At 41.7% G+C, this 22,614-nt stretch overlaps 1 protein-coding gene across 1 annotated transcript; it reads right to left on the reverse strand.

Moving 5' to 3' along the window:
* Positions 1 to 15,270: 15,270 nt before the first annotated feature.
* On the reverse strand, positions 15,271 to 22,135 carry GATD3 (glutamine amidotransferase class 1 domain containing 3). Its single transcript, XM_052674271.1, has 7 exons — positions 21,942 to 22,135; positions 19,541 to 19,593; positions 18,653 to 18,766; positions 18,224 to 18,343; positions 17,378 to 17,470; positions 16,897 to 17,053; positions 15,271 to 16,267 (listed from the first exon to the last, which is right to left on the reverse strand). Exons 1-7 carry the CDS (start codon positions 22,053 to 22,055, stop codon positions 16,139 to 16,141), a joined length of 780 nt encoding a protein of 259 aa, XP_052530231.1. The 5' UTR covers positions 22,056 to 22,135; the 3' UTR covers positions 15,271 to 16,138.
* Between the last annotated feature and the right edge of the window lie 479 nt (positions 22,136 to 22,614).

Below are 22,614 nucleotides of genomic sequence, written 5' to 3' on the forward strand. Positions count from 1 at the left end.
TCTACACGGAGTTAAGATTTTTCCATTTATCTGAAGGTGTCTCATTCTTACATGCAAAACATGCATTTCATGAAAAGCCTATGGCAAATAAAGATGAACACACCTGCAAGCATTTTGAGCTATGACTCATTTTTGCCCCTGTAAATAAGGAAGTTCAAGTTCAGTATTTCCAAATGAGCAACTGGGATTGCAAATAACATCCTAACCAATCCAATTGCTTTGACACACATGTGAGACAAGATATATAGAAACCATGCAATGTTACCTAGCCAGGGTAACAGTTTGAACTGTTAGAAACTGGTTGAACTGTTGAAACTGTTATTTCAATTTGAACTCATAGACACTCAAAAACACAAAAGCTTTCCCATTACCACATGCCTAACATCAGAATATTTCTCTACTTAACCCCTTACTTCTGAAGCTTCCTTCATTTAATAACAGAAACACAGTAGTATTATCAGTAACAAGAGGGAAGAGAAAGAGATGCCAGTAGGAGACCCACAGCTTGCACCTTGTGGAAAAAGGGCCTGGTGGATGGAAAGCTCTTGCATTACATTTCCCTTCAGCACAATTAACTACCTCATACCAACCCCAGGAGTGGGAGGAGAGAACAAGAAAGCCCAGTCCTTATGAGCATCTCTGCACCACGCTATTGTGGAAATAACAGTGCTTATTTGTTATAGAAATCACATTAATTTGTTACATTATCACTCTACTTCACATTGATCATCTTAGCATTTCGGTCATGGTTTTTTGTTTGTTCTTGCCAGCATTTAAAACAAGTTGTTTTTAAAAGAACAGAGGCACAAAACAAGCCCAAGCCACGCATTCCACGTGAATCTTCTACCTACAGGTACAAGCTATGTACCAGAAAGCACTTTTACCCAAAATCCCACACAGAGCTGCACAGGTAGATCAGATGAGCACTACTCACCATACTCCACACACACCCAGCAGCAGGATTCCAGCAGCCCTGAAGTTCATCTTGAAAGAGCTTCAGCCTCTACACCAGTGAACATCCATGTCTTCTGCTATAGCAAGGATCTTGACAAAAAGCTTAACAAAACACCATCTAACCAATAACATCTACCTCCTTCTCAAAGCTGGCTTTCACGCTTGGTTTACATCTGGGTCTGCTTTTCCTACCTACCAAAGATCTCACACACCTGTAGGCTCTGTTAATCAGTTCATTAGAGCCAAATTTCAGCCACCTGTTCTTGCCCACAAACAACTTCAACAATGCCACTTTTACAGCTTCTTGCTGTCCTGATTTCACCAGCTGGAAGAGTAGGGCAAGGTGGATTGGAGCCCTCATTTGTTCATACACTCTCTATAAGCGTTATGAGGTGTGCACTCTGCATTACACATGAAAGGAAGAGTTATGCTAGGCTTATGTATGCTCACCACTGCTGTTCTCAGCATTCGAAAAGAGGCTGAAGAGACAAAAGGAAAGCTGGTGTACTTATCAAATTTAGAAGTGATCACAGTCTGGAGATAGATAGGAGAGGCTCTTCAGAGCTGAGGCTGCTCTCTTTCTCACTCTTTCCTTTCTTCAGCCCTTCCAGGTGTGCAGGATAAAGCCAATATAGCACTGGGGGAAGCTGCTAATCACAGGGTGGAGGCAGCCCCCTTGGGGTATATGGGGTAAGGTTTGTTCTAACAGAAAGTGTGCAGTGGGTGCTGGATTTTATTAAAAATAAAATATTATGGCCATTATTTGGGGGACCAACTTTTTACTCAGGTAGTGATAGGATGAGGGGGGATGCATTTAAACTGAAAGAAGGAAGATTTAGGTTAGCTGTTAGGAGGAAACTCTTCATTCAGAAGGTGGTGAGGTGCTGGCACAGCTGCCCAGAGAAGCTGTGGTGCCCCGTCCCTGGAGGTGTTCAAGGCCAGGTTGGATGGGGCCCTGGGCAGCCTGAGCTGGTGGGGGGCAGCCCTGCCAGTAGCATAGGATTGGAAATAGGTGATCTTTAAGGTCCCTTCAATGCGAGCCATTCTGTGACTGTATTATATTGCTGTAATTTGGGTTCCAATTGAGAATGTCATCAGTGACTTGATGCAATAGGAAAACAATTGAGCTTTCTGCACAACAGGAGGAATCTCTTTGCAATTACAAATAGAAGTAGCTCTGGGGATATGTGTTTTTACCAGCTAGAGGTTTAAGTTGTTGGGCAAAAGAGGACTGGGATTTTCAGCTGAAAAATCTGCAAACCTAAGAAAAGCATATGTTGAGTAAAAAGGTTTAATGGAAGACACTTATCTCTGCCATTTAGCAACCTGAATAATAGTTTTCTTTCTGCTTTTATATCTGTTTCAATGTACATACTCTAAAAACAAGCAGGCCTCAAAACAGATACAGATAAATATAAAAACAGAGGCCTGAGTGTGTAACCAGCAAAGCCCTGGTTGGTATCAGTGACTTGAAGAGAGAACTGGGACTCATTTTAATCTTTAGCTCAATATATGTACCAATCTGGCATGTTTACAGGCCTACACAGGAATGTCAACAATGCCACCAAGAACATTTATTTCTGTATTTAGTCTGATGAATTACCCCTTAGGCTTCACAGTATTTTAGCCATGAAAGCAGATTGAGTTCTTTCACAGTGAGATTTAACTTTTATTCCTGCCACAATCCCAAACTCCTGCTGATTTTGTTTTAGCTCCCTGCTGGGGATGGAAGTTTCCAGTTCAAGTTAATTCATCTGTATTTCAATTCACAACATTGTTTTATGAAATAGGTTTGGTCAAAGCATTAATTTCACTCTGTGCTGTAAATACCTTGCTGTCCATGCCTTGAAAATCTCAGTTTTATTTAAAAAAGAAAAACAAAAACAAACCACCACCAACAACAAAAGCTAAATATGCACTTTTTCCAATGTGCAATGTCTCTCCCCGAAAATGTAACGTTAAAAGCTAGTCAGGTTTTGTACGTCTAATAAGTTGTTCAACATTATAGGCCTGAGAAGTGGACCTATGGAGTGAACTTCATGAGGTTCAACAAGGCCAAGTGCAAGGTGCTGCAGCTGGGTCAGGGCAATCCCACATATGTTTACACACTGGGAGAATTTATTGAGAGCAGCCCTAAGGCTGCATCTCCCTGAGTTCTTGCAAAATTAATACAGCTATTGGGGGAATCTCTTAGGGATGCTGGGAGAATAAACACATCAAAGAGTAGGAGAAGCCTGGACACAAGTGTTAGTAGCAGCCTTGAGTGCTTGCACATTGACTCACAGAAAGCAGCTTTGTTCTGTCAGGCTGTCTTCGTTATGTCAGGTCCTCCAAGCCAGAGCCTGTACCTTACCTATGAATCCAGAGCCACGATCAGATGCACTGAGGATAGCAGGGAGGACCAGGCTCTTCCAGGACCTTCCTATTGACAATGCAACATCCTTTTCACACTTCTTCTTTTTTGTTCAGCCAGACTTCCTCCCTACCCAAAAGTTCTTTAATCACTTTATCCTGTCTCCACTTCCCTGCATCACTTTCTGCCCTTTTGAGCTGATTGATTTAAACTGTCTTACACTTAAAGGTTACTGTTCCCAGGAGCCAAGAGAAAAATTGCCAGCTAAGCAGACAGACTCAAGCAGCACCCACATTGACAAATGCAACTTGTGTGCAGCAGCATCTGCCCCTCTGCACCTCTCTCTAGCTGGGCACTGAGCACACGAGGCTCTTAGTCCCGACGCAGCCCATGTTCCCTCCTGTCTGGCTGGGAGCAGCACACTGTCAGAAAGGGGAAAGAGGGGCTGTAACAATGCGAGCAAGCCAAGTTATAGGAAACTCAGTGTCCCTAGTGCTGCTCTGTGATGAGAAAGTTGTCTGTTTGTATTCCAGGTCAATCAGACATGACATGCCATGCATTTGTGGGAGAAACTGTCGTGTTGCCTTGCACCAGCACCTCTCCTGAAGAGCTGAACATTTCCCACTCAAAGCTCTACTGGCAGAAAGAGGATGACTTAGTGCATTTCCTTCTTGAAGGGCACGATGATCTGATGTCTCAGGATGAGCAATACCATGGCAGAACCAGTCTTTTTTTAAATGAAGTGAAGCATGGCAACTTTTCCTTAAAGCTCTCCAATGTCCAGCCACAGGATGAAGCTGTGTATAGTTGCATCTACAGCCAGTCTGGGCATCAAACACAGAAATCTAAAATTAAGCTCAAAGTATCAGGTAAGAATTTTTTCTTAGTTCAGAGGGAAGGAGCTGAGGGCAGCATTTCTTGCTGACAAGCCACATACAGCAATCGATTTGGCTAAGCACAACTTTTAAAGCAAATCTTCACTCAGTTTCTCTCTATTCCTTGCTTTTCTTGGAAAAAAAAATGTAAAGGGAATTGAATAAAGTATCTTTGATATGCATGAGCATATCAGAGTGTTTGCAGTAGCAGGACTCCCAAGGTCATGCTGCCTGGCTCCTCCTCCTCCCTAGATTCTTTAATGATTAATAGCTCTCCCAGACTTGTAAGCATTTGGTTACTGAAGACTCTGTTCTGCCCAGGATCCATCTTGTCCCCAGAGAAATGCAGAGTTCATTTCATTATTTGTTCTTGCATCTGTGAAGCAGATTGCTGGTAATCCAAAGTCCAGGTTCCAGATGACAAGATAGTTGCTAATTATTTTTTCCCTGGTCTGGAAGACCTGGATCTGATTGCAAGGCTGGACTCATACCATGAGAAAATTATTTTTCTTTCCTAGGAAAGCATCTAAGACCACAACACGTGCTTAAACAATGCCAGCAACTCAAGCAACTTGCTTGCATGGCTTATATGTGTGGCCAGTGAATGGTGGGGTATTTGGTTTGACCAGCTGACTGACTAAAAAAAGCAAAGTAAGAAGAGGGATAAAAATCAAAACAAATCCTTGTTTGTTGAAGTTGCTTGAAGAGATCAGCTGGAAACTTTCATTGCGGTCAACCACACATTTCATTCAGCTTGAAACAAACATTTGGTTTCAAGCAATATGAACCCTTCAATATCCTTGTTTTAAAGCATGTAATTCTCAAGAGACAAATGTTTTAGAAATGTAAAGTGAAATACTTATATTCAGCAAAATTAATGTGCTGCAGCTTTCAAAATTAATAACTTATTTTGCTTTATTTTATTTTATTTATTTGAAAATGCAGAACCAAACTGTTTTCATCAACTCATTTTTGGGAGCTGTAAAGCATCTTTTCCTCTGATTTAATTTTGTGACCAAATTTAAGGTTTTGTTTGACAAACGTTCTTTCTCAGAAGAAACACTAACCCATAAATTGATTATTGGTACCTATTTCCTAAGCTAAAACAAGTAACTTTGATTATCATGGGTTGTTTTTCCCAGACTCACCTAGCACTGAGGAGAAACATGAGTATTCCGGTAAGGCAATAATCCTTTACCTGCTAAGTGCCTAAGTGATTAGCTTTAATCAAATTAATTGAATTAAATTATTTTAATTTGAAATTGATAGATAGATAAGCTGTGCTGAATAGAGAAAGTCCAAGACACATCAAACAAAATACAAACTTAGGTACAGCTGCTTGAACAGGGAAAAACATCTTCACCACTAACACAGAGAGAGACCACAGAAAGAAACATATTAAAGTGCCAGTGGTCTCCACAAAGTCGTAACATTGAGTTGGAAGGGGTCCTTAAACGTCATTTAACCCAACTTCCCTGCAATGAACAGGGACACCTACAGCTACATCACGTTGCTCCAGCCTGACCTTGAATGTCCCCATGAACAGGGCATCCACCACTGCTCTGGGCAACCTGTGCCAGTGCCTCACCACCTATACTGTAAAAAAAATTCTTCCTTATATAAATTCCCCACATTTAGTTTGAAACTATTTCCCGTTGTCCTATCACCATTGACCCTGCTAAAGATTCTGTGTATTTAATTGTGTAAATACTATAGAGAAAGACTGTCCAGCATGCAGACACTTTCAGATTTATATTTCCTAGGCAACAAAAAAAACTTTAAAAATTAAAGGTAGGTCTTTTTATCATAGAGTCATAGAACGGCCTGGGTTGAAAAGGACCACAATGATCATCTAGTTTCAACCCCCCTGCTATGTGCAGGGTTGCCAACCACCAGACCAGGCTGCCCAGAGCCACATCCTGAATGCCTCCAGGGACGGGGCATCCACAGTCTCTCTGGGCAGAGATTTTAGACCTAAGATAACTCATCTTGTAGGCTTAGAGGTCTTTAAAGTATATGAAGTTACATTTAAGATGGCATCATACACCATCAGTGGCACAGCACTACAGAAGAACATTGTTAAGGCAGAAAGAACAGGAGCTTGAATATCTCTGGCTGTCGCCTTACACAGGAAACATGGTATAAGCAAGGGTCAAGCTGTTTAATGTTGCAGCAAGGGAACTTTCTGAAAACAAAAGGTAAATAGTGGGGGTATAAAAATGGCTGCATTTAAATGAGATAATTGTGTATTTTTTTGGCTTGGTTGAAAACTCTGGCAACTTTTCCTCAACAGAAACAATAATTAACATGAAAAGGTTTTCAACTGAGGAAGAAAAAAAAAAACAAATAGAGAAGGGAGAGTGTTTCAGCTTCGCAGTGGAGCAAACTGAATCACACACTTTAAGCAGCTAAAGAGTTCCATACTGATTGATAGATTGGAGGGGCTTGGGGAAAGGGCAAAAGCCTAACTTTGGAAACATAACATTTTGAAAATGAAAAAGATATTTCCTTTAGGCAACAATTTTTTAGAGAGTAATGTTAGGCACACTTCTCACTTTTTTGTTATTATTGTTATCAGTTATTTCTTAAGAAAGGTGGGGAAATGTTTTGTTTTGTACCAGTTGCCATTTTGGAAGGGATTTAGCAATGTTAAATGAGCTGCTGAGAGCAAAGAGACTATATGCAGAAATAGCTTTCACATTATGCAGTCATTACAACCAGGTGGCCAGAGTTTCTTATTTTTTCTTTTTTCTTTTTTAACAAAGCAGAAATACTGCTGATCTGTTTCACCACTTAGCTTCTGTTCATCTGTTTGCTTGGATGATTTTTTTTTTTCCTTATTATTTTAAAGAGCCTGATTTCACTGTCAATTCAATGCCATCATTTCTTGGGAGAGACCTTCCGGCTCAATAAAAAACTTATTTAGAATTTATTTCAGAAATGAAAATGCATGAGCCTGGCAGAGGTCACTTGCTATAACCTTACATCTACATCAAGGTGTTACTGACAGCTCCCAACATCAACTTCTTTTATATACAACATACTCCTACAGAATGGAGGGAAGAAAATCACATCCAAGCTAACAGCTGTGACACACTGGAAGCCTGGAGGAGCTGAGATACCACAGCAAAAGGAGCAGCGTAAAAATTGGTGTAGAAAACAACATACAGCTTCACCTTTGCAGAGAAGGGCTTCAACCTAAACAGTGACGGGGAAAAAATTCTGTACTATTTTAGTCAGGGGTTCAAAATTGTTCTCTTTGCTTGTGGACTACATTCAGCATGGGCTGCAGGTACAGCTGTGGGAGGGCTGCTCTGGGTCATGTGCCAAACCACGATTGCTCATGCACCCATTGCATGACCCAGTGCTACTGCTGTCTGCGCATCCATGGCCTGAGCTTTTTAATATTCATTGCCTTTTTTCATGCACTCTCAATCAAAATGCCTATCTCAGGCTCTCACTTTGAAGAATTATAATTTATTTAATAGTCTTTTTGTTGCTGCTCCATCAGGATTCTAAACAAGTATTCCCAGCCATCTAGAAAGGGAAGTTATATTGATTGATACTGAGTGTCTGTAGCACTTTTAGGAAAGAAAAAAAACATTATTTGTCAGAGTACCTTGAAGCAGGTTTTTCTGGATGGTGCAAACACTCACACACATGGCCTCAAGTTGTGACAGGGGAGATTCAGGTTGGATGTCAGGAAAAATTTCTTCTCAGAAAGAGCAATGGGGCAGCAGCACAGACTGCCCAGGGAGGTGGTGGAGTCACCATCCCTGGAGGTGTTCAAGAAACACTCAGATGTTGTACTGAGGGACATGGGCAGTGGGGAAATAATAGTGGTAGGTGGATGGTTGAACTGGATGATCATGGAGGTCTTTTCCAACCTTGTTGATTCTATGAAAAATTAAAATTTTGAAAACAAGCCAAAATCCACAGAATTTTATTTATTGTCAGTTTTCCTGGAGGGCATTTATATAAACTATATTACACAAAATCCAAAAGAGTTCCTTGTCAAGTCACTGGTTACGTGCAGATCTTCTCTTTTTTAACTTTCCAGGACACGCTCAGATTTCCTTGAGAAGTGCTGGTGATGCACCACATCTGGATGTGTTTCCCCTCTCTTTTCATCTCCTGGTGGCTCTAGGGGTTTGTCACCTGTACCTGCGGAAGATGACCTTCTTCTCCTTGGAAACTGTCCAGATAACACAGCCTTACAAGGGAGAACAGCTCTGTAAGGTCGGCATGACAACTGCTCCAGAGCCACATGAAATAAACACCATCATCTGAACATGGACCCAGCACTAAGGTGCTTATGTCTTCTACTTGGTGTTCCAGAAAACCAAATGCAGCTGAGCTCATAGCTTGCTTTTCATTTGTTCCTGGAGCCCAGCGTTAGTGCTGCTAGTACAAAGTTTTTATTCTGAATGTTGTGACTCTGATTTAATGACAAGATAAAAGGCTCATGAAGCTACAAGGTCACACACTGTCAGACCTTGTGAGATTTTTCACCTAAGAACTCATTTGCTGTCCTTCAGGAGAATTGAAAGCAGGAGAAGAGACAACTACTCTCTGTCAGATCAAACGTGGAAGTAGGAAGAGGCTCACGTCATGAAACATAACGATGGAAATCTTGTGAAACTTGAGTTTCTGTTTTATTGCCAAGCGTCATGGTCTGTCATCAGAAGTATTTTTTTCCAAAAGAAATGGACTATTTCTTCATCAGAAGGGTGAAGCTGACAGAGATGATGGTGAAAGTTCAGAGAATATCATTGCAGAAGAAGGAAGTGAAGCAGTATAACAAATCAAACCAGAGGCTTTAGAAGGCCAAATTCAGCATTTTCTTTTTGCCATGAAGCACAGAAAAGTAAAAGTGGTCGTCGTATAAAAGCTCTATTTGTAAGCTGGAACCATGCAAGAAGAAATTCTTACTGTGATAATGTTCCTAAAATGGTACCTTTTGGAAGACATTTCAGAATCTGGTCAAAAATGATTGTAGCACTTACCCATATGTAGTAGGCAACACCCATGCAAATGAAATGAGTTCTTAAAATGTCCAATCCAGGTAGCATAAGATGTCCTGCGTAAACTAAGATTGAAAGGATCCTGAATAAGAATATTATCAGGAAATGGCTAAGCTTTGTTTCAAGCCAGAACTGCAGCAACAGCACTATTGCAGAACTGAGATTCTGTTGAACTACTCACCCTGTCCCGCAGGGAGAGCGATGCAGTCATTGTGGCAGACAGAGGAGAGTGACTGAGAAGAATGCACATCGAGTCATCTGGATTCGGAACAACTCACCCTCTTTCCAAAGGAAAGATAGGATTGTTTTTGCAAGAAAAGAAACAGTATAAAATAGGGCTTTAAATGGTATCCATTGAGGTAAAGGAGGAGACTGTTAGCTTTAACCTTCTTTAGCAAAGGGCTATCTATGGTGGGGAAGTGAGACAAAATTCCACTTGCAGCTGCAGGAAAGCTCAGTTGGTTTTTATCTGCTGTGGGTACAGAGCAGCTTTGTCTATCACCTCTGGTCCAGCTTAAGGAAAAGATCTGAATATGAGAATTGTACATACTGTGATGTTCCCTTTGTCATCTTACCCTCCAGAGGTTTGTCTCAGATCCTGTGTATTTTTCAAAATGAAAACTGATTAAAAATAAAAAGTGACCAAAAAAAAAAACCCAAAAAAACCAACAACCACTGCTAAAAGCAATGGCTTGGTATCACATCAAAGTTCTATATTTGTATTCCAGTTGTACTAACAGTTTGCTAATCTCCCTATTCTATCAGTAGGTCGGAAATCTGGGATCTGTACAGGTCCGTTGGTCCCAGAACTCTGAGTTCCTTGCTCCCATCTCAAGGGCTGTGACTTCTGTGTGATTTCTGAAATCCAGCAGACCTTTTAAGCAGCCATCTACTTTTCAAAAGGTGCTGAGGCCTGTGAACAATATGACCCTCTCCAATCACTTGTGGACACTGTGTGACCATACAGGTGCAAAAAAGTTTATTGGACAAAGAATTACTTACATAAGTGTAGGCCATGCAGGGCTACAACAGTGCCTCACTTCTGTGAAGGCAGACAGCCCAGAGGTATGCTCAAAAGCTGCCAATGGGCTGGCTGATGCTTATGAGGAAGCTCCAAATTCCTCAAGCCCTCCTTCAACCCTAGAAGTGATTCTCCCTGGCCCTTGCAAGCTGGCATGAATCACAGTAAGCACAGGGGCAGATGATGGCTGGAGGAATGCAGAGTGGGGGGAAGAAGCCTGGATGAGCTCTTGATATCCTCTGCAACCATACTTTTTTATTACTCAGATTTGCAATGGCACTTGGGATGCTTAAACATCCCTGTTTATTATATTTTCCCATAGCTGCAGTTAATGCCATTCTCAATAGTAACGCACTACTAGCATTCAGCTTTCCTATAGGACTGCAAGGGAACATGTGAATTACTGCCAAACCTTGATGTGTCCTTCTTCACCCACGTGATGATGTGGTGAGCAAATGTCTTACAGCATGAGCAGCACATACTGCTTCCGTTTTCCAGAGTTTCACTATGAACTACAGGGATAGCTTTGAAAACAAAGGAGCAGAACAATTCATACATTAAGAAGGCAGAATCTCAATTTTGATAGGACCCGGGAACAGTTTTAAACTAAAAAAGGGAAGATTTAGATGAGTTGTTGGGGAAATCTTTCACCGAGAAGGGGGGGTAAGGTGCTGGCACAGCTGCCCAGAGAAGCTGTGGTGCCCCAGCCCTGGAGGTGCTCAAGGCCAGGATGGATGGAGCCCTGGGCAGCCTGAGCTGGTGGGGGGCAGCCCTGCCCATGGCAGGGGTTGGAAATAGTTGATCTTCGAGGCCCCTTCCATTTCCCTCAGTTGCAGTACCTTTGGAGGCCACAAAAGCACAGAACACAGAATGGCTGTCTATACCTTAAAGAAATTCTTCAGTGATCTTTGTGAATTATTCTTACAAAAGAATGACTGTTGAAGCAAGTTTTTCATGTGTGACAGTGACAGAAGTGACAGAAACAAAAAGGAGTTTGTTTGCTTATCTTGTAGACTACCTAATTTTACAGTGAGGTTACTCTAATACTTATCACTGACCTCCTTTCAGCTCTGTATGACACAAGAGAAATGGCCCATACAGATCTCATCAGCAAGGCATGAACGTGATATGTCTGGTGTAGAATTTTCACTGTTATTTCAGCTAAGTCTAAGAGCACTCATTCACATAGCACGCTACTCAGCAGTTGAACAAAATAATACTGAGAATAGGCATTTTCTAAATATAGAGGAAATTACATCGCTACGGATAATGCAATCCTTGTTGCAACTTCTGTTTCAGTTTCTGAGATCGCCCAAGCTTAGTCCCTTCTCTTCCCCTCTCACACTGCCTCTTTTCCCAGAAGCTCTGAAATCATCTTGTAAAACATATCCAACTATCAGCTCTCTAACTCTTCTGAGGGCTGAGGCTGACCCATACAATAAAACAAAAGCTTTCCCTCAGCCACTGCAAACCATGGCAAGGAGAAAAAAAGACAGCTTGAACCAACAACTGCAGGCTTGGAATGCAGATAACTTCCAATTATCTGCAGGTGGATGATTATCTAAGCAGACAAACTTTTTAATTTTTTTTTTTTCAATGTATACACACAGTTAATAGAATTATACAGGTTGGAAAAGACCTACAGGATTATTTAGTCCAACCATCCACCTATCTGTGATACTTCCCCACCCTCCATGTCCCTCAGTACATCCACATGGCCCTTGAACACCTCCCAGGGATGGTGACTCCACCACCTCCCTGTGCAGCCTGTGCCACTGCCTCACCAATCTTTCAGAGAAGAAATTCTTCCTAAAGTCGAGCCTGAATCTCCCCTGGTGCAACTTGTGGCCACTCCCTCCAGTCCTATTGCTAGTTATGCAGGAGAAGCACTGCCCCCACCTTGCCACAACCTCCTATAAGACAGTGCTAGCTTGCAAACCCACAAACCCTTGAAGAAACAGTTTGTTTCCTCCCAAGAGTATTACTTGGCATGACAAAAGTCCCTCCCTACAAATCTTGTTTTTATGTCATCTTTTCTATAAAAGTATCATTATTTAAAAAACCTAAACTACAGCATCATGTACTTTTAAGACATTACAAAATTTATCTTATTTTTCAATGCTAATCATATCGTGGGAAAGTTCCACAGCTTAATGCAAGCATATTTGATAGTATCCTTTCATGGGGATAAATAAGTAGTCACAGTGGAAAAGAAATAGGTCTTAAGAAGAGAGCTGGACAAATGCATTCACTATAACAGCATGGGACTTCTATTTCTTTTTGTTAAACAAGTAGGGACCAGTACTTGTTTGACTCTCTCCAAGTGTCCAAATATTAACATAAAAATGCCATTAGAAACCACAGCTGGAATATTATGCCTGACAGCTGGGTGAAAACCTGCACCGACTATTGTTCCCAAAGTGTTCTCTGCTGGGCATTTGCTTGACAAATGCTCCCTTGTCACCACAAACCACAGGGGAAAAACTGAGAGACTCTCAAGCCTGAAACTCAAGAGTTTCAGTAAGAACACTTTTTGCAGATCAAAAATCAAAAGGTCCATAAGCCAGATACTGCATGCCTCCTTGTGGAGGCTTGGAGAACGCACACTTCTTCACTTTCATTTCTGACAGCACTTAACAAAACGTATCAGTCACAAATTTCTGTCCACTCAGTTGAAATTAGCAACCCCTAAGCAGCTCCAAACAATCCCTAGAGAATGAAAGGAAAAACCCAACTTGGCAAACGCTGTATTAATCTCTAAGTGTACATGGAATTCCCCTCTAAATCTATGCTTGCTGAAGGCCAAAAGGACAATCTTATATTTCCCACCAAAATCAAACAACATTCTAAAAATACAAAACCTTAAAAAAACGTGTGTTGGAAGTTAGCATTCTGTACAGCACTGTGGAATTACAGCCTCTCCAAATGAAGTAAAGGCAGCCAATTATTTCATTCTTAAAAATCTTCTCTCTAGTAAGAGAAAGGTAGAAAGATATTCTGAAATGAATTATTTCTGAAAATAGTATTTTGTCTTTTATGGGTGCTTCCAGCACTGACAATACTATATGGGGAGTTCTTTTTTTTTTTTTTTTTTTTGTAATTGCCTAGAAAAAGGTTACAGGCAGAGAGTAGAAACTGCTTTCTTAGGGGCTCTCATTAGAGCTTAGAACTGTGGCACTCAGGCAGCAATACTGAAATCACCACTTTAGAGTACTGTCTGTACTTGCATTGCTGCTATTCAGCAGGTGAGATAACACGTCAAATTAGGTGCCTTTCAAATTTGCAACCTTGATCCTAAGCATAAGTTTTTGTGCTATTCTGACCTGGAAATCAGTAACTCAGCAATTAACATGACCAACACTGTATCTGCCTAGAATGGCATACAGTGGATTATTAGTAGCTTTTGTTATTTGAGTAACTATTCAAGAAAGAATCTCAGAGGCCAGAAGAGTTCTTGCCAATCTCTGCTCCCTGGTGACAGTAACAGGACCCAAAGGAAAGGCATGGAGCTGCGGCAGGAGATGGTCAGGTTGGGGTTTAGGAAAAGGCTCTTCACCAGAGGGTGAAAGCTCCCCAAGGCAGCAGTCAAGAAGCATTTGTACAACACTCTGGGATATAGGGTTTGATCTGGGTGGTGCTGTGTGGAGCCAGGGGTTGGACTGCATGATCTTTGTGAGTCCCCTCCAGTTTGGGGTATTCAATGATTCTGCAACTGTAAGAGGCAAAAAGAGGCACCACCTGGATGATCCTCTAACTAACTTACAACAACTACGTATGATAGTAGCAATCTCTTCAAAATATCTTCTCTTTCTCAGCACATCTGAATCTAAGCAAGAGAAAAACAAAGGTTTATGCCACTAAAGGTGCACTTACTAGGTACTGCTGATAGGAGAAATCCCATCTTCATACACGCAGCCCTGCTATGGCAAGTGTTGCTCATACAAAGACTTAACTTATAGTTCCCAACAGGAAAAGTTGAGCTCAATTGACATCACTCATACAGATGACAGTGCACAGGCAGCTGCTCTGGAGATTTGAATACTACCTCTGATTTGTGGTAATTTCTGATGTTACCGCATTTCTTATAAAATTCCTGGAGATGTGGGAAAGGTGGCAACATTTAAAAAATATTTTTACATTTTACTTGGAAAATTCCTAAGTTTCTTCAATTCAAATGAAACCTGCAGATTTTCTATGATATTTAGGCCTTCTCCCATTTTCTCCTAAGCCTCTCTGTGTAAAACTGGCAGTATAAGTTTCCACTTGTGTACAAAGCTTGTGGAAGAAAGTTTTGATTTGCACTGAATTACACATGGACAGTGTTTTATACTGTTACCTACTAACTACTGAAATTTCCCACAGAATGTGATGCACAAGCTGAACACCAATCACTGTTTCAGAATATGTCCAAAATCCATTTTGTGAACCATGTCTGCTGCCATGATGACAGTGCACGATTTCTTATAACCACACTGGAGTCTGTGATCTGTACAAAGGATGTCTATGCAGCCCTTGAAGAAAACAAAGCCTTTGGAGGGCAACTTCAGATCTTCTAAATCTAACGTGATTTTTAATGACAAAGAATGGATCGTGTGCTAAAATGGTCGAGAAGCAGAAACACATTCTTCATGAACATTTACCAAGCACACTGATAATGTCCATTCTCAGTTTCATTCCTCCTTTCTTCCCAACAGTAAAAACTATCATTCCATATCCTTAGTGACTCTTCAGCCATAGACAGTATTTCCAATCCACTCTAAGTCTTGTAGGTCTAATTTATGAAACACACAACTATCCCTGAAAGATAGGGGTTTCCTTCAGCACGTCTGTTACATAAAAGGAAGGGTGTCTTTCTGTTTGTGTTGACCTGAGAAATGTTGTTTCATGATGAATAGAAAGGTGGCAAGTAGCTTGGAAGGTGAGGAAGGAGATTTTGGATTCTGTATATTAAAAATACCTCAAATATGTAAAGGGAACTGAAAAGCAGAAGAACAGCTAGCATGTATAAACAAATAATCAGAGGCAGTTATAAAACAAAGATGAAGATAAAGACAGATTAATTTATTTCATCATTATTTTAGACATTCAGCGTTCCTTTGGAGAAAGTTTTACTACTCTGAAGCAGGGAAAGTGAGGGTATTTTCAATTTTTTTCTTCTATCCATTTGCTAGTTGTGCAACTACTTCAGTAAGGACATTATCCTTAAAAATTGTGCGTCGCATCAGCAGATTTTCTCTCCTCCCTTTCAAGACCTTTTCAGCTAAGATGGGCCAATGGATGAATTTTTCAAAGTGCCAGTACTGTGACAGCTAAGAAGCTGATATTCAGAATGGCTCCTTGGCGAAAACATGGAAGAGGAAAACTTAAATCTTGTAATTAACTTTAAGCCAACAGTAGGATGTGGAAAATACAGAGTCAGCTGGCCCTGGCTTATAGTTCACAGATACAGATCTGAGCACATCAACAATGAATTACACACTAATTCCACTCTACTACCATTCTTCATCTACTGGATGGATACAGTGGCACTGCATCTGCTGTGTCTCTACAACACATCCTCCTCCCATTTCTGAAAGAAACTTCAGTTGCTTTTTGTTCTCAAGGAAATGACTTGATACTGGTGCACTGTGACGACTGCTGCCAAACACATCTGCACAGCTCCCTCCAGCTGAAAAAGCTCAAGAGAATGCTCAACGTCCCAGGCCAGACTGTTTGCATAGTGTAAGCCCTCCCACAGGCAGCTCCTTCACAAAAACCCTGCAGCACAGCTGGGAGTCGATCAGCTTCATAAAAGCAATTATCAGACTGTGAACAGGAAAAGCAGATGAAAATACTTCCATTGGTCCATACAGCTGTTAATACTATACCTCCAACTTAAACATTTCTGCTTTTCATGTCAGAAATAGATGTTTTATTTGCCGGTTAATTTCAGCACATTCTTTACCATGGCCCCAATGCCATCAAAGATGTTATGTAATTCTGTTTCACACATAAATGCTGGGGTAGTCACCACTTTGTTTTTGGTATCCACGTGAGCTTCGTAAAAAGAAGTTAAGGAAAACACAGCCTGTGACTGACTTGCAAATGCTACCTGCAAAGTAAACCATCACTGACATAACCTTACAACTCTATTATCCCATAAACGGACACCTCCAAGTTCAGCTATAAAGACAGCTGCAACCTGTAGCCTGAGATAGTAGAAGCTATATTGCCCGAAGCACAACCACTGCCAGAGCGATCTGTAGGAATGACATCATCAAGAAACACAGGAAAACTTATAGAACCTACTGATTGCAATAAAACGCCTCTCTCTGAGTACAGTTTGAACTCAGCCTCAGCCTCCTGGAAAAGAAAAAATATATATCTCAAAGGTAACTGATGAACTGTATCTCATGACAGTTTTATGCACAAATTCACTTGGCAATTCTGGTCTGTGTTAGCAGGTGTCCAAAGAAGATCTCTGGCAATAACTGAGAACTTCAGATTACACAGCTGGGTACAGAAGACAATGTTTTCTAATCACACATCATTTTACACGTGCTATCTGCTACAAACCATATATTCCCTCTAAACTACAGTGTTAGTAGAAAAGCACAGATCCTGCATGTATTCATTACCACAATGACACGTTACTGAACTCTTCATGTGGAAATTAACAGGAAAGGATATAGTTACTTCCTTCACACAATGCTTTCCTCCCAGTTCTTTAATGGCTCCTGCAGTTCCAGCATAAGGCCACTTGCCACCTTCCTCCTCTTCATGGCCCACAGTTACTTCAGCACCAGAAAGAACTTTTGCTGCCAACACCGGGGAAATGCAGCAAAGACTACAACAAAGGGAATCACAAAAACAATGTTGTGATGGCACTCTTTCAAAACTTGGTCATGATTGGAAAGACCCAAATGGATGCGGTCTTACAAATGTGAAAGGCATACCAAAGCAACACCCACTCAACATTTTCTTAGTGTCTTCTTTCACAAATACCTACACACACACACCTTGAAAAAAAAGCATTTTAAAAATAAGCTACAACTGATAAAATAAAAAAGCTGGTTTTTTTCTAGCTCCAGCATAAGAGCCACACATCAACTGCAAAACACGCTTGGTCTCCACGTGCAAACAAATACCCCTATCTGACCAACATACATACCCAATAGGTTTGCCCGCTTTGTGGAAGTCTTTCAAGACACGTTCAACTTCTGTGTTCACCTTGCAATCTTTCCCATCAACAGCAAATGTAGATCTGCCACAATAAGAAACTTTATTCCTCACCATAAATCTACAAATAGGGCTATCTATCTGCCCTGGCTCTTGGCTCTTGAGGACAGTACAAACACAAAACTTTCTGAAAAAGTTGAACAATGCTGCAGTTGACCAGCAATGCATTAGTCAAAATGATTCACTTCTAAGGTTTTAGGCATGTCATACAGCTACTTATTTAAAATAAACATCTAGATAAAAGAAGTATTAAATTAGCTTTCTAGGATTACTGAGAAGAACAACAATGCTGACACAAAAAATTCATAAAGTAAGTCAAATTTCCCAAAGCCAACAAAATAACAAAACAATTAGAATTCCTTGTGGCTAATACTTTCTTTTTTTTTTTTTTTTTTTCTAAACTAGTTATTATTTTATAGTTACTAATGCAAGAGAATACTTTTTGCCATGAAGGAAAAGAAGGATAATACTAGCAGCATCTGAAACTAATGAAGTTTTACCTTTGCTTGTCTCAGTCAACCTCAAAAAGGATCACCACAAAGGCAGGGGGAAAAGTACTTGTCATGCATTATCTAAATTCTCCAATTCTCACCAATATTGCTAGTGCCATCAAGAATTGTAACTGGAAACCATCACAAACAGCACTTACTTTAACAATTTGAATGGAGTGTTCCTTATTAAACAGTAGTTGCGTGTGTGTTAAATAAAGCCATTTGTTACTCCTTGATTTTACTGTGTGAATTACAAAGAAGGAATATAATATTTAATTGACACTTACAAATTTTTAGCAGCTCCAAATCCACCAGGGAATATCACAGCATCATGGTCCACTGTCGTAAGCTTAGCCAGGTTAGTGATTTTGCCACGAGCAATCCTTGCAGATTCCACTAAAACATTCCTTCAAGAACCAGAAATAAAACAATGACACGCATTAATTATCTGCACACAAAAGAGCATAAGGAAAGTTTTGGCAGAGGAAGGGAGGAAGTGAGAAACAGGGCACTCAATAACTGAAGCTATAGATGCTTTTGATATATCAGCATCCACCAGAACTATTACTTTTTAATCTCCAGCAAAGCACCAGCTTGCATCAAGCTATTAAAGCCAGCCAGCAAAGGGCTCTCAGCTCAGTTACAGGCTGCTACCTCTGAAAAACACCAAAGGTGAAGACCCAGGAGTCACAGGAATCACAGTAACATGGCTTTACCTTGACTCAGCTTCAGTTGGTTGCCCCTTACTGTGGTCAATGACATGCATCTGAGGAACATCTGGAGCATACATCTGAACCTCAGCTCCCCCACGACTAAGGTGTACCAGTACACTACAAAAACAGAAACAAAACATGCTGAAAACCTTAGGAGAGAGGATTTATCTGTCCTGTATGTCTTGCTAGAAACATTCCACCTGATTTTGAAAAAAGAGGAAGAACACATCCTATCAAAGTAGGAGCAAAAGAGGGAGCAAGAAACACCCCTCTTTGGTGTAACACCAAAGCTCAGAGTAGAACTGAAAGTCAGTCTGGAGGATGGTCAGGAAAGCTACAGACAAGTTTCCTTGCTCAGTGTTCTCCTTCAGGAACCATACAAACTTCTTTTCTCATTGCAAATTCTTGGGTGTTATAGAAGAGTCCCACCATTAACACTAGGAGCACACTTAATCGAGGTGAAAGATCTCTTATTAACAAATATTAAGAGTTAACAATTCAACTTGAGAATTAACATTTACGGTGTTGAATTTAGCTCCAGGATGAAAATTCCAGACAATTATGAACCTAACTCTCTACTTATCTCTGCTGAAATTGATTCTGGAAGCCTGAATTTCTGTCTCTGAAGGAAGAACAGTCTCTAACTCATTGCTCTGGCACCACCTGCAGTGCTCTGCATCTTTGGACAGGGATCATATAGCAAGAATGCAATGCAAGCTCCCAGTTATGCTTTGACAAAAGCCTCACAAACCCACAACAGGACTCTGAAGGAAAACTATACCACATCTTTCAGGGAAAGTTCAACACCAGAGATTGCAGAAATGAATTCAATAGGGCTCTCTAACATAAAGCAAACTTCTTTTGAGCCAACAATTTCACAAGGTAACTTACGCAGAAGCCTCGTGGATTTCTGTGCCATCGTAGACACCACAGCCAGACAAGACCTGCAATAGGAAAATCAAGTACTTCAAGTGATACGAAAGTTTGTACAGTCCTTAAATTTTAAAAACACAAATGAAATAAATAGGAGAATAGAAATAACTTCAGGACAAACTCTTTGCCAAGCCAGTCAGCATCACACCATTTGTCCCAGCACTGCCATTTGACATACAGCAGAACTGGCATTCCCTATTTTTAGCTACCCACCCCAGACAGCCAGGGCTCAAAGAGAACTACAGTTTATTTATTTGCTCTTGTACTTGTTCCTCAGAGTTTATAAACTGGCAAAGTATCATGAATGCAGTGGGTTATTTTGAGTGCCATACATTCGATGTATCAAGTGTCATTAAGGTTTGAAACACGCTCTTACCTACATGCAAATCAAACCCAAGTGGGTTAGAAGCACAATTATGGCACTTACAACTGCTGCTGCGTTTTGTCGGAGGATCCAAATCACCGATTAATAGTTAAATCACTTTCAACCCAATTAGAAAACATTAACTACACCTTACTACCATGGTAATATTATTTTCAGTTTGCTCATAACACAAAGGAGATGAAAAAGCACAAAGCAATAAGCTGTTCTTGTATGGCTGGAGGGAATCTTTCACAAAGTAGAAGAAAGGAGGAAAAAAAAGAAGGATTAAAAAAGGAAAAAAAAAAAAAAGAGGTTGTAAGAACAAACAAACAAACAAACAATCCGAAGTGCTCTCTGGTTCTTGAAAGTGTATACACAAACACTTCTGAGAGTTTCGGTTCCGTTTTCTCCAAGGAAAAAATCCAGTTGAAGAGCGTCCATTTCCCCTCTTCCCTCCTGGCTTTACCCTTGTATTTCTGAAATCTGAAAGTTTTTTTTTTATCGCAGATACACGAACAGAAACTGTCTTAGTTAGAAACTTGGGATTTGGAGGGGCTTTCAGCTTTTCACATCCAGTTCTCTGCTATCAGTCTTGATGTCCCACCACCTCTTCACTAGATCAGACAACATTTTGTTGTCCACATTAACTACAGCTAACTACAGCTTCATTGCTCAGATATTTACAAGTGATCTTTACTTTTTACATTTTTATTACATCTTTTGGTGAGCACAGAATGAATAAACACAAAAGCAACTGTCCTGTACTTATCTTCTTTACACAACACTTGCTAAACGTTCTTGAAACTCCTTAAAATCCTGGGTTGTATCAAAAATAGTGTTGCCAGCAGGACTAGGGAGGTGATCATCCCTCTGATGAGGCTGTCCTTCCAGTGCTGTGTTCAGTTCTGGGCTCCTCACTACAAGAAAGACAATGAGGCCCTGGAGTGAATCCAGAGAAGGGTAACAGAGGTGTGAGGGGTCTGGAGAACTTACAGGGAGTGGGTGAAGGAGCTAGATTGTTCAATCTGGAGAAGATGAGGCTTAGGAGAGACATCATTGCTCTCTACAACCACCTGAATGGAGGGTGCGGTGAGATGAGGGTTGATCTCTACTCCCTGGTAACAGTGATGAAAGGGAATGGAGTACCAGGTTGGATATTAGGAACCACTTCTCAAGACCAGTGAGGCAGTGGCACAGGCTGCCCAGGGAGGTGGTGGAATCACCATCCGTGAAGGTGTTCAAGAACTGTGTGGATGTAGCACTGAGGGACATGAGCTGTGGGCATGGTGTGATGGGCTGCTGGTTGGACTGGGTGATCTTAGTGGTCTTTGCAACCTTAACAATTCTATGATTCTATACTAAAGCACTGTTCTCTTCTGCTGTGCCAGTACCTTTCTAGTTACAAAAACTACCTTTTACTATAGTCAGAAGTTTACATGGCTAATGTCAACAATAAAGTCTGTTTTCCAGTCTTTATTTGAAGGGTGATGGTTTGCTAAAACGTCAGCATTCACATTGAGCTCTCTGTAACGCACAGAATTACAGAGTAGCAGGGGGTTGGAAGGACCCTCAGGAGCTAATCAAGTCCAAGCTAAAGCAGGTACCCTACAGTAGGTCACACAGATAGACGTCGAGCCAGGTCTTGAGTATCTCTACAGAAGGCGACTTCACAACCTCTGTGCAGCCTGTTCCAGTGCTCTGTCATCCTAACTGCAAAGAAGTTCTATGTAAAGAACTCAACTCCAGGCTCCACAGAAGCCCAAATTTACATAAATTCCTACCGTGACCTGGCTCTCTCGGAGGTGCGCTATTCCAAGAACAGCTTTACCACTCAACTGCCGCTCTTCTCAGCCAGGCCTCACGGTACGCCGAGCCCTCCCACCGCCACCCCAACACCGAGCTCCGCTGCCCTTTCACCAACACGGGAACGGGGCCGGATGGACGCTACCAATTTCCTCCCCCTGCTGCGCTGCCCCGTTCCCCCGCCTCACTCACCACAGCGACGCGGGCGCCGCGGGGGCGGCGGGCGGAGCAGTGGAAGGAGGCGAAGCCGCAGGGCGCTACCCGCCGCAGCGCGGAGCACAGGGCCGGCCCGCGGACGGGCAGCATAGTCGCGAGAGCTCGGAGCGAGGCCGGAGGGCTGGCGGAGCGCGGAGCTACAGCGGGGCAGGCCGCGGGAGGCGGGCCAGGCCGGGAGGCCGCTGAGCCCTCGGCTGGGGTGTTGGGAGCGCCCTCTAGGGGCGGGGAGGCCCAAGGCTAAGTATTCACCGGGGAAGGTGAACAGCGGGCATGCCGAGTTCCATCGCAGGGATTGGGCGTATATGTATATATATATAAATATACATATAGGACTGACTGGTGTGTATCTATCACCTATTTGCTACAACTAAAGCAGTGCTTGCAGCCAACATCAGCTGAGAATCATCACGCCTTTCAGCAGGGCCTGGAACTGGTGCAGAAGAGCAAGGGGCTGCCCAGGGAGGTGGTGCAGGCACCATCCTTGGAGGTGTTCAAGAGCTGTGTGGATGTGGCACTGAGGGACGTGGGCAGTAGGCATGGTGTGATGGGCTGGTGGCTGGACTGGGTGATCTTAGAGGTCTTTCATACTGTAATGATTCAATGAGCAGTGCTGTACCCTTTTCCCCAGTTTCCCCATGATGCACCACAA

This window comes from Tympanuchus pallidicinctus, unplaced genomic scaffold (genome assembly GCF_026119805.1).
Source record: "Tympanuchus pallidicinctus isolate F22 unplaced genomic scaffold, pur_lepc_1.0 scaffold14, whole genome shotgun sequence".
Classification (NCBI taxonomy): Eukaryota; Metazoa; Chordata; class Aves; order Galliformes; family Phasianidae; genus Tympanuchus; species Tympanuchus pallidicinctus.

Excerpts from the sequence above, each read along its gene's own strand:
- GATD3 (XM_052674271.1), bottom strand. The coding sequence starts at position 22,055 with ATGCTGCCCGTCCGCGGGCCGGCCCTGTGCTCCGCGCTGCGGCGGGTA. Across the intron at positions 19,594-21,941 it reads GCGGCGCCCGCGTCGCTGTG|GTCTTGTCTGGCTGTGGTGT; the intron begins GTGAGTGAGGCG and ends TTCCTATTGCAG. Across the intron at positions 18,344-18,652 it reads CCAACTGAAGCTGAGTCAAG|GAATGTTTTAGTGGAATCTG; the intron begins GTAAAGCCATGT and ends TGGTTCTTGAAG.